Source organism: Epargyreus clarus, unplaced genomic scaffold (assembly GCF_041222505.1).
Source record: "Epargyreus clarus isolate Ecla_fem2 unplaced genomic scaffold, WU_Ecla_fem_2.2 ptg000005l, whole genome shotgun sequence".
NCBI classification, from domain to species: domain Eukaryota; kingdom Metazoa; phylum Arthropoda; class Insecta; order Lepidoptera; family Hesperiidae; genus Epargyreus; species Epargyreus clarus.
Window position 1 is genome coordinate 15,299,366 of NW_027332213.1, and position 19,628 is coordinate 15,318,993.

Sequence of the window (19,628 nt, forward strand, 5' to 3'; positions counted from 1 at the left end):
TCTAGCTGTTTCTACATCAGTTAGAAGTCTATTTTTTTTAACAGCATGTGCCGCCGAACTGAGTCTACCCGACAATAATTTATCTATATAGGAACCCCATTGCAATTTGGCGTCAACAGTAACATCTAGGAAAACAGTTGACTCCACAGGATCTAAAACCGTTCCATTTAATAGCACATTGGTTTCAACATGCTTCACGTTGGGTAACGAGAACTTGATACATTTAGTTTTCTTCTCATTAAGAAGAAGATTTATATTGAACCAATGGATCACTTTTGAGAGAGCATTGTTTACTTCGTCATAATTATTTAACTGTATTTTATTCTTAAATAAAAGTGAAGTGTCATCTGCAAACAATACAATCTCATGATTATTCCCTACATAGTAGGGCAAGTTAATATAAATTAAAAAACAGGAATGGACCGAGTATTGAACCCTGTGGCACGCCCATTGTAACAGAAGCGCCGGACGATTATGTACCATTTACATCACCCTCTGAATTATATTATTTAAGTAAGAAGTCAAAAGGTTGAGAGCCTTGTTCCTGATTCCGTAGTGGTGTAATTTCCTGACAAGTGGCTCATGTTGGACACAATCAAAGGCCTTAGATAAATCACAAAACACACCTAGAGTATCACGCAAGTCGTCCCAGGCCTCATAAATATGCTTTAACAGTTCATTCCCTGCTTCTATAGTAGAGCGATTCCTTCTAAAACCAAATTGGTTGTCATGAAGTATTTTGTTTTTATTAAAATATTTCAGCAGTTCATTTAAAACAAGTTTTTCAAAAATTTAACTTAATGTTGGTAGTATATAAATTGGCCGAAAATTGGTTGCATCAGAAATACTTCCCGATTTAAATAAGGAAATCACTCTACTTTGTTTCATAAGGTCAGGAAAAACACCATAAGTGACACAAGCATTGAACACAGAAGCTAAGTGCGATGCAATAAGATTGATAATGGATGAAACGGCTTTGATGGAGAGCCCCCATAGATCTGCCGTTTTTTTAGAATCAAGACTATTGAAGGCATTAATAATAGCATTCGCATTAACAACTGAAAATTCAAATCCTGTGCTACATTCATTTACACTTTGTTTATGTATGTTTTCAGCGGAAATAGGAGATGATTTCAAAGTTTTAGTTGTTAAAATAGGCATATTAGTAAAGAAATTCTCAAACTGTGATGCCACCTCTGGATCCCCTTTTACATCAATACTATTTATTTTTAAATTAAAGTCTTGCTGATATGTCAAGTCTTATTGATTTCACTATTAATAATATTCCACGTTGTTTTAATTTTATTTGATGATTTTTTAATTTTATTTCTTAAATATAGAGACTAAGCACAGGAACAGGCCGTCTTAAATATTTTAGAATATTTTTTTACATATTCCCCAAATTGAACATCATGATTATAAGATCTTTCATAATATAGCTCATATAATTTGGGTCTACTTTAGTTGCCCATTCACTAAATTTGGCAGTGTCACTTAAAGTTATGGGTTTAAAAACTTTGCCAAATTCGCCACTGATCAGATTAAACATAGAATTAGATAATATATCAGGGTCACCATGTGTGCACCATGTGTCACCATGGCAACAACGGAACTTTTTGAGCCAAATTGTTTTTAAATAGTTCAAGGCGGTTATTATTTATAGGAACAAACTTAATTTTCTTTTTTTGAACCTTCTACACTTTCCTAGGGAAAACTGCTAATTTACCACAATGATCAGATTCTAAAAAATATTATCTATACAGGTTGAGCTCATAGCAGTTATCCTAGTCGGTTCTCGGAAAATATTGTACAAGTTATAAGATTTAAAAAGCAGAATAAATTTCTTACTTTGAGGTATATTTTCTAGTATATTGATGTTAAAGTCCCCACAAACAACAATTCCAAATCAAATGAAATCAAATCATTTTTTTTCAAAATAGGTTCTTTACAGAGCACTTTTTGAATGCCAATACAACTACCACCACTTCACAAGGTGTTTCGTTATGGAGAAGAAGCGGCGAAAGAAACTCCATAACACATCTTTAAAAAAAAATGTTTTTTACAATGTTAAACTTAACCTAATGGTACATATGGATCTGGAACTACTTCAGACCACACCGTTTTGTCAGTCAAATAATCACTTAGTTTATAATACGCTTTTTTACATAGCGTTTGTTTAACGACATGTTTGAACTTTTTTTCTGTGAGATTCAAAATGTGGCCAGGTATTTTATTGTAGTAGCTAATACAGTTATGATCATGAAAGAGACATGAAAGATCTTGCCACCTTACATAATGTATGTTTAAGAATTGCTAATTTATTTCTATTTCTAGTATTAAAGTCATGGTGGTTACTATTTTTTTCAAACATATCAGTGTGTTTTCGTCGCATCGTCGTTATTGTAATTTTAACAATAAGGTTTTATGATCAACACAATCAAAAGCTTTAGACAAGTCACAAAATATACCTATAGCATCATGTGCTTGTTCCCAACAATCAAAAATATGTCGCAGCAATTGAACACCAGCGTCAGTAGTAGAACGGCCTTTAGTAAAGCCAAATTGTCTTTGGTGTAGAAGATTATTTACTTTAAAATGTAGCAACAAGAATTTTATTTAGAACAGGCAGTACTGAGATAGGTCTATAATTGTTGGGATCTTTAGTATCACCTGCTTTAAACAATGGTATTATTATACTATGTTTCATTAAATCAGGGAAACAGCCCTGATCAACACACATATTAAAAATAGTGACTAAGTAGGGAGCTAAAGTTTGATTGATTTACAGACTTTTACTGACATTCCCCAAATGTCCTCTGTATTTTTAACTGTTAATTATTTAAACGCCTTTAATATGTCTTCAATTAAAATATGTCTAAATTTAAATTTAATGGGACACTGATTTAAATTCTCTTTAAGAAAATGTGTGCTTGACTTGGGGATGATTTTAAAATTTTAGTGGTTTTAAATGCGTTATTCGAGAAAAAAGCTTCAAATTCTTGTGCAATTTCTTTACCCCAAGTAATCTGACCATGTTCAGTAGCAAGAGATAGGTTATTGCTACCTAATTTGCAAATTCGTGTCTCAGCATTAATAATTTTTCAGATTGTTTTAATTTTATTGTCTGCATTTTTTATTTTATTATGTATGAACTTAGATTTGGCCGTTATACAAACTATTTAAATTTTTTTGAATACTTACGAACGTAATCATTGAAATGTGGGCTACAGTTATTTTCTCTTTCACTATAAAGCTCGAACAGTTTACTTGTACTGAGACGAATCTCTTTAGTAGCCCATTCACAAAAACTAAATCTAGAACTTTTTTGATAACTAACTTCAGAAAATATTTTTTTTAAATTCTGTGTGAACCGTGGAGAAAAATGCAGAATATAAATTATTAACACAAGTGCTATGATTCAGAACTGACAACTTATTAAGTAGCACTTTATTATATTTTACTAAACGATGACTTGTCTATGAAGAAACTGTATGTCCCCTTCCTTAGATATGTTGTATTGGATATGTATAAACTGCCCCTTGTGATCAGATTTAATATGATTCATTAAAGATTTATTAACTATAGTGCAGTTACAGAAAATGTTATCAATGCAAGGAGCAGATGACGAAGTCACCCTGGTTGGCTCAAAGAAAGTATATTCTAAGTTATATAATTTAAATAAGGAAAGTAATTTTACTGCCAATGTGCTATTTTCTAAAATATTCACATTAAAATCACCACAAACAACAACATATTTTTTACATTTGCAAATAATATCCAAAACATTTTCCATTACACTTTCAAATCTAGAAAATGTTTCTATATTAGGGGGCCTACACACGCTAACTACAACAAGGCTGTCCAGCTCGACACATGACAATTCAATAACACGTTCAACCGAGAGACCGACTATATCCAGGCGTTCTCTTGATTTTATACCTTTACGAGATATTATTAATGATCCACCATGGATAGCTGATCCACGGCTGAACGAACTAGCAATTGAGTGGTTTATATAATTTACTAGATGACCCGGTGAACTTCGTACCACCTAATTATGAGTGACTATCTGTACCTCGTGATTTCACTCGTGTAATTTATGTATTATGTCCATAAACTACTGGTAAATATTAGGAAATGGCCACAGGAGAACAGGAAAATAAAAAATACAATTAAATAAAATTCACTCTACCTCTCTGCACTCTGTTATTTTTTTATCGACTTCAAAAAGGAGGTGGTTATCAATTCGGCCGGTATCTTTTTTTTATGTATGTACACGAATTACTCCGCCGTTAGTGAACCGATTTTAATAATTATTTTTTTATTGTGTTATTTTTTATTGTAGGTTCTAATGAAATTACAAAATCAGTTCATCATTGACTATTTAAGGGTCTGATAATGTGGCTCGGAGACAAAATATGTAACTCCTCAACCGATGGGGATATTTGAGTTGTGTTTGAAGATATTTGGTGTAAGTTCTAACGAAATTGCAAAGTCAGTTCATCATTGACTATTTAAGGGTCTGATAATGTGGCTCGGAGACAAAATATGTAACTCCTCAACCGATGGGAATAATTGAGTCATGTTTGAAGATATTTGGTGTAGGAGGTTCTAATGAAATTGCAAATCATTGACTATTTAGTTAGGTTAGGTTGGAACACATAACACATAAAACTAAGCGGGCAGGGCGCGGCAGCGCCCTGCGAGCGGGCGGTTCCAATCAATGTAAATTCAGACCGTACCTTAATTCATGATCACGTTTATACAATTTTATATTGTATTAATATAAATGTTATTATGTCATCACTAAAAAGGGTAGAAAATTATTTAACAAAAAATACAACCGACTTCTATGTCACTACATAGTAAAAAATAATTCAAATAAATGTTGGTTTAGTACATATTTCTGAAGTCGGCGCTCAATATATTTCGTTCGAATTATTTTTTACTTTGTAGTGACATAGAAGTCGGTTGTATTTTTTGTTATTTTTTTACAAACACGCGAAAAGAAGTACCTATAACTTCAACAACGGTTTTTTTTAAAGAAAGTTTATTTACTTATAGTACTCTAATCGGGTTGTTGAATAGCTAAAAATGCTGAAACAGGTGTGTAAATAGAAAGGCGATTTATAACAGTCTTAAGGGTTGATCTAAAAAAACAAACAGTGACTCAGATGCTTCATTATGTCTTATGATAATTTTCTTAGTGCTCCAAATTAACGGATATTAAATTAAAGTTCCATACCCGATTAAACGACCCTAAAGGTTGATTTTCCAAAAACGGTGAAAAAGGTGTTCTATTATTTTGAATCAAAAAGCTAAATTCCAATTTTCATAGACATTGCTTCAAAATCTGCCGATTTCTAAACGAAGTGTCTTCTAAAGCCAAATGCAAATTTTTACAGTTTTTGCTTCCAAATTAACGGATTTTAATATAAAATTCCAACCCCTACTTAACCAACTTAAGGGTTGATTTTGCAAATATCGTAAAATAGATATTTAATTACTTTCTATCGAAATCCTATCAAATACCAATTTTCATATAGATTTGCATCAAAACTGGGGGACTTTAATACAAACTTTCAACTCTTATTTATTCACGGAAACGCGGTCGAACAGGATAAAAAGTATCCTATGTCCGTCTCCTGGTTCTAAGCTACCTCTCCACCAATTTTCAGTCAAATTGGTTCAGCCGTTGTTGAGTTATAAAATGCTTCACGAAAACGCGGTCGAACGGGATAAAAAGTATCCTATGTCCTTTTCCTGGTTCTAAGCTACCTCTCGATTAATTTTCAGTCAAATTGGTTCAGCCGTTCTTGAGTTATAAAATGACTTCACGGAAACGCTGTCGAACGGGATAAAAAGTATCCTATGTCCGTTTCCTGGTTCTAATCTACCTCTTTACCAATTTTCAGCTAAATCGGTTCAACCGTTCTTGAGTTATAAAATGACTTCAATGAAACGCGGTCGAACGGGATAAAAAGTATCCTATGTCCGTCTCCTGGTTCTAAGCTACCTCTCCACCAATTTTCAGCCAAATCGGTTCAGCCGTTCTTGAGTTATAAGTGGAGTAACTAACACGACTTTCTTTTATATATATAGATTTGGTCTTCGCCTTGTTTTAACCCGTGCTTTATTAAACACATCATGTCATAATGATTGCTCTCTAAAAATAACTCCATTTCCAGCTCCTTACTTGAAAACCCTTGGATATTCTGGTGCAATATTTTTAGAGATGAAAACTTTTTATTGCTAGTTTTATTATTACTAAGTTCACCCTTATGAAACATTTATTTGAACTATGTCTCTTAATTAGCTTATTATAATTAAATTCAAATGAATTATTTACATTACTATTGAATGGAATGTCAATATTAATAAATTAATTACCATTTGACATAAATGGTTGTAAATTAAATAATTTGCCAGAGGTGCACTCTGTTGTCTTATCATTTAATTTAAATAATCCAATGTCAAATTAAAATTATTGAATGTCAATAATTTTAAATTAGTATTCTGCTCAATAGAAGCAGATTTGGTTGCCAAATTTTTGGCAGAAATATAAAAAATAATATTCTAGCACAACAGCTATCCGTCTTTTAAAAATCTAGGGAGATAGTAATTATCCCCTGTCAAATAATAATTCGTACTAAACTAGTTGGTATCAATCAAATTAAATTTGTTATTATTGCACATTGCAGTGTGCAAAGTCATATTTTACTTATATCTAATTATAATAATATTCTCTTCGACTGACAAACTTCTACTATAGGGGAATGTAAACATTACAATATCCTTTAAATTAAGTTTTAACAATGTGTCCAATAAATGTAATAACTGCTTTTTGTTCACATTTCCCCCATTTCCTATAAAAACAACTAAGCTTGTATTATTATTTAAATGAGTATTATAAATATTACGCATAATCTCATGGAGAGATGCATTAGGCATACAATTATTTAATACTGATCGTCCCGAGAGAGAACTCAGCAAACTTCCCATGTCCTTACCAATTTCATCGCAGTATATTGTTACATTACCATTACTATACTTGGAGGAACTGTTGGTTACATTTAATGAACTCGAGCTGACACACAGTGATGACTGATGTTTTATTTTGTAGAAGATGGAGGTGAAAGCCCACACCCCGGCTGTGACTCGCTGAGACATTTGCAACCACATGACAATAAATCACCTTCCAAAAGTTGCAAACGGGCAGCATTAAACTTATTTAATTCCAAGAGGTCGGTCAGAGCCTGAGAGTGCCTCTCGACCAAAGCCTGAGCTTTTTCATACATGCAGGTCATCATCTGCAGTGAGGATTCTAAATTTGTTATTTCAGAGTTTAGTAACTGTGTTTCAGCTTCGTATTTTAATGTATTGTTTTCTAACTCTACTGTACATTAATTTAACTCTTGCAGTAAGTTCAACCTCATTTTTGTGGTTGGCACAGTTTTTAGGATTTTTTTTGAGTTTTTAACAAATGTTGAGTTTTCTGTATATATCTATTGATTTTAACATATTTTTTAATCTTGTATTTGCTGCACCGAGTAATTCCCTTCGTAGAGGCAAAATATATTGTGTCATTGCCTGTTAAATCTATGATACTTGTGTTGGGATTACTAGAAGCAGCAGTAACAGAAGTATGGTTACAATTTATTAATTCCTCAAACAAACATTGGGTTTTTTCTTCTTCGGACTTATGGGTAACTGATTCAAGCCTCATAATTTGTTGCTGGGCTTCATACAATTGTTTTTCTAATAAGGATATAGGTTTTAATGCTACCGCATATTCATCACAACATTTTTTGAACCCTTCAACAATAGACATAAGTTTATCCCGCTCTTCACATACAGTACTATACTGTAAGTGAATATCGGTTAATTCGCTTTTTAACGATTTATTTTTATTAAGAATTTCCAACAGTTCCCGTTCGTTTTCATCCCTCTTGTTATTTAGCTGATCACACCAGTCCTTAGCAATCTTTAATTCCTGCAACGCAACCTGGAGCTGGGACTCCTTCTGGTTAGCGAAGGCCTTGCGTGTCGTCATCGTTGCGTTATAACCACTAATTAACTCGGTTTACAGGTGAAACCGAGGCTAGTATTGGTAATTAATAGGAAAGATTGCTCCGGTAAGTCTGACAAAAAAATCCCTTCCCTTATTTGAATTCGAGATTTTAAATAAAACTTCTTCCATTATCTTTTCAAACTCCTCATAAGATGCAATATCGTCTATATACGTTAACAACCAGGAACTGGTCAAACTTTATACAAGAGATTTCAATAACTCGCTCAGCAGACAGGTTCACAATGTCCTTTCGTTCTTTATATTTTATATTTTTATTAACAAATATGAGGGAACCATCACGTATCATGTTTGCTCTGCTGAACGAGCTGGCAACCTGATGCTTACAAAAATTAAATAGGGCTTGATCGGTTTTCAACCAGTGTTCTGTTATACAAAGAATATCTATATTACTATTACTATATTTAAAAATAATTCTATTTCTGGATCCTTGCTTATCATACCTTGAATATTCTGATGCACCAGGTTGATAGAACATTTACTTGAAGTATGTTTCTTAAGTAGTTTGTTATTATTACATTCATATGAATTATTCACATTATTATTTATTAAAATGTCAATATTATTAAATGAATTACCATATGACATAAATGGTTGTAAATTATATAAATTGCCAGAGGTGCACTCTGTTGTCTTGTCAATTAATTAAAATTATTCAATGTCAAGTTGAAATTATTGGATGTCAATAATTTTAAATTATTATTCTGCTCCATAGAAGCAGGTTTGGTTGCCAAGTTTTTGGCAGAAATGTCAAAACAATATTCTAGCACATAAAAGACGGATAGTTGTTCAACTGTTTTATAAAATCTAGAAATTTATTATGATTGCACGTTGCAGTATGCAAAGTTATATTTAGCTTATATCTAATATTATACTCTTCAACTGGCAAACTTTTACTAAAGGGGAATGTAAACATTACAATCTCCTTTAAATTAAGTTTTAACAAAGTATCTAGGTTTTTTTTTTATAATGTAGGAGCAGCAGAAGAGCAAACAGTCCACCTGAAGGTAAGTGGCTACTGCCGCCCATGGACATCTGTAATCAACCCCAGATAGGATTAGATATTCCTACCTGAGGTCGGCCACAGATGCGCTGCTACCCCTAAAGACTAAGCTGGAACGCCTCGGAAAAGTCTGTTTCCCTTACCACACCCTTCAAACCGGAATACAGCAGCGCCCAACACTGCTGTTATTAGGTAGAAATAGGTGTGGCGGTGGTGCCGCCGGAGTCGAACCACTAAGGGTTCTACCACCTTCAAATAATGGCTCAATGGCTTCAAGTAATGTAATAAATGCTTTTTGTTTACATTACCCCTATTACGTATAAAGATAACTAAGCTAGTATTATTATTTAATTGAGTATTACATGTATTATGCATCATCTCATGGAGAGATACATTAGGCATACTATTTGACTATACTTTATAACTTACCATGCAGAGTGTAGTTATAAATACTGGCATCAAGCGTAACGTTGTGTTCTTCGGAGTCGTCCCTCGCCTTGTACTGCAGGATCCACTGAGCCACGCCCGGGTTCTGTTCTGAGAACTGCTTCCACGACACCAGGACCGCTTCATCATCGAGCTTTATCAGTCTGAATGGTACTATTGGAAAAAATCGGCGTTATTTATTAATTTACTAGGTAATCCAACAGCGCGGATAGAATATTTTCAATATATACAGTAGGTTGTGGATTACGCCAACACGTAATTAGTCAGCTACCTGTGTATATCATGTGTATATCACTTACAAATAACCAGACGTGTTTGTGCATACCATAGACTAATTTTTTTTTGCCATGATATACGTTCATGCTCATGTGTATGTGTGTGTCTGTGTGTGCGTTATATTGACGTATTGGAGCGATCCCGATCCGATTCGGATTGAGTCTCGGGTCCGATTCTCGGTCAGACAGATATGTAAATTAGAATTTAGATTTCTGTTTGAGTATTTGTCTAAGTGTGTCTCCATGCCTCCCACGCCACCGGGAATCTTAAAGTGGGGCTGTGAGGGTAGGAAGCGTCTTTTGGAACATTTTTAGCACTCACTTCCTTGTCCTTGACAGACCACCCGTTCAGACATGTCGCTGGCCACGCCCCGCCAGTTCAGCGTCTCGTTCGACGACACGGGGATGAAGGCTCGTACTTGGAAGAAGTATGGTGTCAACACGTCCCGCACTGTCACCACCTCTTCGGTCTTCAGGTGCGGTTGCCCGGTTAAGGCTCCGCCGGCTTTGTCTGAGACAAAGTTAAACTGAGTTATTAACATGCATTATTATTCTGGTATAAGCGTGGTACACTTCACTTCTCAGAGTTGTGGAAATAAACGTATGCCCAACATTGGAATAATCACTCATACCTCTAGGCACAATCTCTACTCAGCATAGTTCCAGAAGTCCTCAATGAGTTTACACAGCGGTCTCTTTCGCTACAGATGCATTAGCTTTGGAGTGTTGAATTTTGGAGTGCCGCGGCGGCCGACACGGGTCAACGAGCGCACACTATTATACGGTATTACACATGATGCCATTAGTGACATAGCACAGGACACTCCTACCTCTACGTGTGACGTCGACGGCATACGCAGTAACATATGTGGCGGTGGGTCGTCAGCGAACCTACTCACACGCGGGTCATTAGGCACACATATTGCTTCATCAGACTCACTAGCTATAAAATGACGTCATCGGTGACGTCACGCTAAGTACCTACCTCTGGGAGTGACATTAACAGTGTAGGCAGCGACATGTGCGGCAGCCGGTCGCCAGCGCACCTCCACCCAACGCGAACCTACGGGCGTGCACGTCAATGCAATGACGTCATGCAACGTGCTCCTACCTCTACGTGTGACGTCGACAGTATACGCAGCGACGTGTCGGCAGCTGATCGCCAGCGCACCTCCACCCGACGCGGGTCAACAAGCGCGCACACTACGGCATCAAACGCACTAGCTATAGAACGACGTCATCACACAATACACTCTTACCTCTAGACGTGACGTCAACGGTATATGCAGCAACGTGCGCGGCAGCTGGTTGCTAGCGCACCAACGCGATGCGAGTTTATGGGCGCACACTATGGTATTAGACATGACGTCATATACGCGGGTACACCTTTATGCGTGATATCAACGATGTAAAAGAGCGTAACGTCGACGGTACGTACGTACGGTATTAGGCATGACGTCATCAGTGACGTCACACAGTACACTCTTACCTCTAGGCGTGACATCAACAGTATATGCAGCAACATGTGCAGCAGCTGGTCGCCAGCGCACCTCCACCCGACGAGGATCAACGGGCGCGCACGCTACAGCAGTTGGTGCAGCGGCTGCGGGCGCACCACGAACACTTAGCTGCGCCCAGCCGGACGATACCGATACTGGGTTGCTGGCGAAGCATTGGTATATACCTGGGGGAGAGTTAATCAAGTTATGTATCTTAGCGATGTACCGATAAGTGCAATGTAGGCAGTTAAGGAATCGCGCGACAGTTATTTTTGCACAGATGTATAAAAATACTGCAGTAGTTTATGTACTATAGTCACCATGCGTACAGAAGTGTCTTTTTAGGTACTTAATAAATCAAGACCTTAAACCTTGTCTTTTGTTTTTTTGTCTTCTATAGTTTTAAATAACTTTAAAGTTAAAACTATTGTATTAACACGAAAGACAATAAAATAATTATACCTGCGTCGTCTGAAGTAACACCGCTGATAACTAATTCGATGCGTTTCCTGTCTATTGAGTTACGTAGATTGAACTGCAAAAAAACATATTCAAATAACTTTTCTAATATGAAAATCTTACATCGCATAACATAAATTACATATACCTACATGAAAATGCGTACTTCCGCTTTTGGAAAGCACGATTGTTGTAGTTTTTTTTTTATATTATAGGAGTAGCAGACGAGCATGCAGTCCACCTGATGGTAAGTGGCTACTGCCGCCCATGGACATCTGTAATCAACCTCAGATAGGATTAGATATTCCTACCTGAGGTCGGGCTCAGATGCGCCACTACCCCTGAGCACTAAGCTGGAACGCCTCGGAAAAGTCTGTCTCCCTTACCACACCCTTCAAACCGGAACACAGCAGCGCCTAACACTGTTGTTATTAGATAGAAATAGGTGAACGATTGTTGTTACTATTAAGTAGTAGTTTTGACAACTTTCAGTATGGATTGGTCACGGAGACGGTCAAGGGAGACCCGCTAACGTAAAAGTGGTAAAACCCATTTTGGCCACTCCAGAGACACTGTTGGCACACCTATTTCTATCTTAAAATAGCAACGAAGTTTTGTAATTTTCTCAATAAGCGATTTTTGTAAAATCGTTTGAGAAAACACATGTCTTAAACGTAACCATAAATATGCACATTGACATCTAAAAAGGGGTTACTTCACTACTCACTCGTCCCAGAGGTATCAGAGGCTGTCCATCCTTATACCAGGAGATGATGGGTTCCGGTCTCCCGGTGGCCGTGCAGTTGAAGCGCACGGTGCTCGCCCGGAGAGCCTCCTTCGACGACGGCGGGAGAGTTATCTTCACTGGCTCCGTTAATGTTACGTTGAAAGACTGGAATAAATTATTTAGCATGGTTACATACTGTGACTATTTGCAGCGAATCAGTAGTGATACAATCGCTGAAAAAGTCGCCGAGTTTCACCGGTGAAGGGTTAAGGAGGGGTCGCTGAAACACGGTGACATTGGTGGAAAATTTCTAAAACACATTTGTAAAAGATATTGTTTTTTTTTGACTGGCCCACATTCAACCTTCCGCCCCGGGCCTCAGACGATCTCCGCCATTGCCAAGTGAAACCGGGCTTCGAATCGAAATACCATACTGTTTGTTTATTTGTGCAGTGATTGCTATTAAACAAAATGATACAAAGATCTTGATGCAGAACAGTAACTATATTCGTTTTTTATATCTGCTTAGTCGGATATCGAACCCAGAACGAGCGGTGCATGATTGATTTTATTCGAAATAATATTTCGAATAAAAGATATTATCTGTAATGACAGACGAATGCGTCTACTGTCTCTGTCATAGACTTAAAAATACATCCTATATCTATGGTATCTGTACTAAATATTAGTCTGGCAACTTTTGACAGTTGCGTTGACGACTCGGAACCTAAGCATATTGTACCAAGGTTGACCACCACTTAATCGCTAGAGCTACAAGCTGCTTAAGCGACGACCCGCGTGGCGGAGCGGCCACCATACCGGTCTGACGCGCAAAGGGTCCCGGGTTCGATCCCGGCCAGACAGATATCTAAATGATGAATTTAGATTTCTGTTTCTGGGTCTGGGTGTTTGTGTATTTGTCTATGTGTGTGTCCATGGCACCCAAGACACAGGGAATCCTAGTGTGGGGCTGTGAGTGTAGAAAGCGTTTTGTTTTTTTAAGCTATTGTTAACAATGATAGCCTTAATTTGACTCGTAAAATAATGTTGCCCATTCCTCGTCAGGTATTTGGTCAGGTACGTCAGGTTACGTTTAAAGCGTCAGTCATTTAAGACAAAATCTAAATTATAAGCACCGAGTGTAAATTTCTAAGTAATACATCAAAGCTTAACAATTACATAACGGTAAATAGAACGCGTACCGTTCCATGAATCCGTCGAGATGAACACGAAACACGTGTAGATTGAGATTTACAGAGCAATTATCTTGAACTGATGATACGACTCCGTTTGCTTTTAATGAGGAAGCTTTGGGGGAACACCGTCCAAGGTATAAGCGACAGCGTAATTTCATTTTTTTATTTTTAGGTGTAGTAGACGATCATTCAGTCCACCTGATGGTAAGTGGTTACTGCGGCCCATGTAATCTGCAATCCACCCCAGATAAGATATTCCCACCTCAGGTCGGCCACAGCTTCGCCGATGTAGTTGGAGGGAGACTGATACGAAAGTCTTTAATCTAAATATATATAACTCAAAGGTGACTGACTGACGTAGTGATCTATCAACGCACAGCCCAAACCACTGGACGGATCGGGCTGAAATTTGGCATGCAGGTAGATGTTATGACGTAGGCATCCGCTAAGAAAGCTTTTGATCAATTCTACCCCCAAGGGGATAAAATAGAGGATGAAAATATTACTTCGAAACGCGAGCGAAGCCGCGGGCAAAAGCTCGTTAAGGTAATAAAACTTAAATAACGTGACTCCTGATACTTATAGCGACATTTGTATAGTGTAGTCCGATAGATTACGAAGGAACAAAATATTTTTGGGTAAAAACTAACTCTCAGTCGATGTTAAGACAAAATGTCGAATTGTTAACACATGCGTTTGTATTTTGTTTATTCTGATTTTGTAAATTGTTCTTGATATAATGTCAATATCTCAACTAATAAATCGTACATGACTTCAAAATTGTCAAAAGAAGTTTGATGTAATTAAATAAAAATATATTACGAACAATTAACTATCGTTCTAGTTAACTAAACCGCTCTCGCTTACGCTTATAAATTAAATACGAGTTTTGAAGCACCCTTATATTAATAAAATAACACGAATTCAGGATTTTCCGGTATCAAGTTAAATATTAAATTTAACATCTTCAGCAAGTTACTCAATGTTTTATTCATTATATAAATCGAAATTAATTGCGTACTTCCTGAGGTTTCCTTAAATATGGCCGTAAAATATTTATGAAATTGTTATAAGTAATTTTGTTCAACAATAAATACATCAATTTTATGTTACAACGAGCTTTTGCCCGCGGCTTCGCTCGCCTTACGAAGTAATACTTGCATACCCTATTTTATCCCCTTGGGGATAGACTTGATCAAAATCCTTTCTTAGCGGATGCCTACGTCATAACATCTACCTGCATGGCAAATTTCAGCCCGATCCGTCCAGTGGTTTGGGCTGTGCGTTGATAGATCACTATGTCAGTCAGTCACCTTTGAGTTATATATATTTAGATTGTTAATTGGTACCAGTCATTACATAACTTCATTTCATTAGCCTAATAACAACCGAGTTTCTTTTGGAGGCTTAAAAATCTATAGAATTAGGCTTATAAACAAAACTACCAACAATTGTTTGTGTTTTCAAAACAGCTACTTTGAACATTTAAGTTGGTAAAATTCGTAAAGCATGTCATAAAAATATACCAGTCTGTCATTATGGTAATTATAATTGAATATATTATTGTTATTTTAAGGAAAAAACTTCTTGACAGAACATTTATGGCAAAAAAAGTAACAAATATCTGAAGGTGGTAGAACCCTTTGTGGTTCGACTCCGGCGGCACCACCGCCACACCTATTTCTGCCTAATAACAACAGTGTTAAGCGCTGCTGTGTTCCGTTTTGAAGGGTGTGGTAAGGGAGACATACTTTTCCGAGGCGTTCCAGCTTAGTCCTCAGGGGTAGCGGCGCATATGTGGCCGACCTCAGGTAGGAATATCTAATCCTAACCGGGGTTGATTACATATGTCCATGGGCGGCAGTACCCACTTACCATCAGGTGGACTGCGTGCTCGTCTGCTACTCCTATATTATTAAAAAAAAAACAGAATGAAGGCATTATCAATGAAAATAGTCAAAAATCTATAATGAGTAAATATCGTACCTTCGCCAGGTCACTACGACCTTCGACAGAACAGGAGTAAAGTCCTTCCTGATCATACTCCAGATTGGAAAGTACCAGGATCTCATCAGTGGGTTCTAGCTCACTGGTCCGCCCATCACCAGGTGGAGTCAACGTCCATATCAGCTACAATAAAGAAACGACAATGTGAAAAAGCATACAGAGATGACAAATCCTCATTAGAGTCTTAACTGTAGTAGAAATCTACATACGTAGATTAACTGCAGCGGCAGTGTTGTTATATATGCCTATCACATCCGTCAGAAAACCGCTGCTGTGTTTTAGTTTGAAGAATGGGATCACGCCAAATTATTTTATAATTGTGGTAGAAGTGATTTCATGCAGGTCAAAATTTCCAGAGGTTCTATCTTCATGCGTAATAACAGTATCGTTAGCACATTCGATAGCACATTCATAATTCAAATACAAATTATTGTCGGTCCTTATGTAAACTTGCTTCTAAACAGATCCGGCACTGTTCTTCATAGGCGACAGTATTTGCAATATCAGATTGCCTACATACTTTTTTAAAACTTCACAGCCAACAGTGCTATACTGTACATAATAATCTCCTAGTAGTAGCAACGCACTTGTCATTTCCTTCAGAAACTTTATATTTTCTCCGTATTAATGTGAACAAACTCAGTTGGATGTTCGCTTTAACTTCATGCATAAAAAATATCTTCAAATCTGTTCTCCTTACCTTAGGCCTAGGCCAGCCCAGCACTGGGCACGGCAGCACCACCCTGCTGCCTCTAGCAGCCGTGATGTTCCCTTCATGGTGTACTTCCAAAAACGAAACCTCTTGTGTCGTTGACTCCTCCACCAGAAGCTTCCCGGCGTGGCTTGCCGGTACACGGTTTAAGTAGGGATTTGTTGCTTTACATCTGAAAACATCATCATTATCATTAGTATCATCGTTATCTTCGTCATTATTGTCATCAACCCATGTCAAGTGTGCCAACGTTGGGAACGGGTCTGCCAAAGTGAAGGGTCTTTAGGCTTTAGTCTATCATGCTAGGCAAATACATTCACATGTTGTCTATTGGTACAAGTAGACTTCAAAAATTTTCTATTTTTTAAGAATTCTAATAAGAAGGCGTATAGGTTTTCCCACAATGATTTACTTCACCGCTACGGCAAATGATAATGAATTCAAAATACGCCTTTGAAAAATCTTAGCTACATATCTGCGATTCGAACCTCGGACTCCCAGATCGAAAGGCCGAGTTTCAACTACTATCATTGTTCCTCACAATCATCATCTACAATTGATTAACCTAAGGAGAGGGTATTACAGAAAGACAATTTAATAATTTCAAGTATTATACCTGTACAGTCCGGTATCTTCTCTCTTCACATCGATAATTATCAGCTCATTTGCCAGTATGTGATACCTGAAAGAAACAGTAATATTTTTTTTTCAAGTGGACCCAATTTGTTTTAGTCAGCAATTTCAAATTGATGGTGATCTTCCGAAATCACTAAAGTCGAGGGAGATAAACATGAACCCCAAATCCAGTGTTGTACATAAGAATGACAAAATAACCATAAGAATGACAATATAACATTGATCATATTAAATAAGAAACTTATTATTAAAAAAACTTATTATTAGTCAACCAGAAAAAAATGTCTAGAGTAAAAGAACACACAACAGCTTTAAATACATTTTACTGAAAAATGATCATCCACTTACCTAGCGTCTTGCGGCAAGGGTTTACCATCTCTCTCCCAGGAGATGGTGGCGTTCGGGCCGGAGTAGATGGTGCAGGTGAGCACCGCAGGTTGACCAGCCCTGGCCGTTCCATTTGCAGGATGCACTGTGAACTGCTTATCCATATCTGAAAGAGACATCTAACAATTGGAGTATGTGAGAACACACCTCAACTGATTTATGGAATTGGTCAGTTGTGAGATACGTTAGAAATTAAAATGGGTTTAATCTTTTATATATATAAAAATGAATGTTTGTCTGTATGTCCTTTATAGAATCGTTAGTGATGCACTTGATCATGTGACGATCTTTAGCAAAGTTGTTGTACATGAGCCCACGACTGAATTGGTACGATCAATTTTCGACAGATCGCCATTCTGTCATTCAAGGTACAAATTTTCAGTTTCTTTTTAAACGCGAGTGAAGTCGTGGGCACTACTAGTGATTAATAAGAAATGATAACTCCCAGATAAGAAAAAAACACCAGAATAATTTCTAATGTTACCCAGAAGAGGAGTTCTTTAAGTAGACGCTCATATTCCAATCATATTTAACGTTTCGGAAATTACTAGAAGAATATAATTTCTAAATTTTATGTGAAAATCCAGTTGTAAAAGATCATGAATTCTATTGAGACACAGGAAGCTAGAACTGATGTCAAGTCAGATAGTAAGACCGATCGAAAGTATAGCTAATAGAATGACAGCATTTGCAAAAGAAAGTCTTACTTCAAAAGTAACCGTAGAATATTTCCAATATTTCTAGTATTTCGGGAAATTGTATACCGTACCAGAGTTTCTCAACATTACTTTAGATCTTTTACGTACAAGTTTCAAATCCCTTCAAGTGTGGCCATGAAGTCAATTTCTTCGCTAGCAAAGTATTCGGAAATCTCTCTGGCATGCTCCCTTAAAATTAATCATATATGTATCATGTCGTTTGGCTCGAATACTTCACAGAAACTTGGTATTAATCTTGCGAATGATTGATTGCCACTACGATATCGACAGCCACAAGGCTCAGTGACCGAAGAACTACAGATAAAACTGAAATTAGTTTCCCTAATACTTTTCTAATATGTCTTTCGCGTTTGCCTTCTTATATATTTGGTCTTAATAATAAAACAAGGTTTTGAGATCAGAACACAGCCTATGTTATTGAGTTACCGGTATTATTACTTAACTGTTATAATTATTTGAATCTATTCGGTATTTCTTGGTACTTGGTAGAATTTATGAGAAGGTTGGGACGTTATTTAGCAATCATAGGTTCGCCTTCAGCACGTTTTGTTTATAATCCGAATAAAATGTCTAAGTATATGAAAATATATGCAGATTTCATAGCTTACTGGAAATAATGGAGTTCAGACGTGAGTTTTAACTTTTTTAATTGATCGACACTATTTAATTTTGTTTTTATTCAATTCGTGTGTAAAGTACGCTATAAAAACATAATGTCCATGTTTTTATTTCTTCCCAAGATAACCGCCACCTCACCCTCTTGGGTTCGAATCCTCGAAAACATCTAAAGAAAAGATATCCCATAACAGATTAGTATACTCCACTCCGCAAATATTAGCATAATCTCGCCAGTATTTTCTTCCCACAGATTATTAATGACATGTCGTTTGCACAGAATATTCAGCAGAAACTTGATATTAATCTCTTGAATGATTGATTACTGTAACGCTATCGACAACCACGAAGCTCCTCGAAGCTCTAGAAATGATCAATGTTATTGGAGCAGAGTGCTGACCTCTCCCTGATGTGGCAAGAAATGTATTTCGCCGACTAAAGTTAGGTAACTAACATGTAGTTAGAAAGTTTCCTATATAGGATTTGGGATGAGTATGAATATGTGAATTAGCTCACACAGACAACAAAATGATGGGTACTTAAATTAATTTACATCTACAGATTCTACAGACATAGAGGGTGTCAGGCACTGTATCAGACAATAAATATAGTTTAAAAAAAACTAAAGTACACGCTTTTATAGAAATCACACCTATTTCTACCTAATAACAGCAGTGTTAGGCGCTGCTGTGTTCCGGTTTGAAGGGTGTGGTAAGGGAGACAGACCTTTCCGAGGCGTTCCAGCTTAGTCCTCGGGGGTAGCGGCGCATCTGTGGCCGACGTCAGGTAGGAATATCTAATCCTATCAGGGGTTGATTACAGATGTCCGTGGGCGGCAGTATCCACTTACCATTAGG

General features: G+C 36.9%; 1 protein-coding gene across 1 annotated transcript in view; it reads right to left on the reverse strand.

The window, feature by feature from the left end:
- LOC140742407 (neogenin) overlaps positions 1-19,628 on the reverse strand; it is a 191,249-nt gene that overhangs the window by 10,780 nt on the left and 160,841 nt on the right. The window contains exons 4-12 of the mRNA XM_073073337.1: positions 17,399-17,543; positions 17,031-17,096; positions 16,403-16,586; positions 15,682-15,825; positions 12,500-12,664; positions 11,776-11,848; positions 11,304-11,498; positions 10,137-10,325; positions 9,522-9,692 (exon numbers count right to left, since the gene is read on the reverse strand). Coding sequence (XP_072929438.1) covers positions 9,522-9,692; positions 10,137-10,325; positions 11,304-11,498; positions 11,776-11,848; positions 12,500-12,664; positions 15,682-15,825; positions 16,403-16,586; positions 17,031-17,096; positions 17,399-17,543 — 1,332 coding nt within the window. The remainder of the gene's footprint in view (positions 1-9,521; positions 9,693-10,136; positions 10,326-11,303; positions 11,499-11,775; positions 11,849-12,499; positions 12,665-15,681; positions 15,826-16,402; positions 16,587-17,030; positions 17,097-17,398; positions 17,544-19,628) is intronic.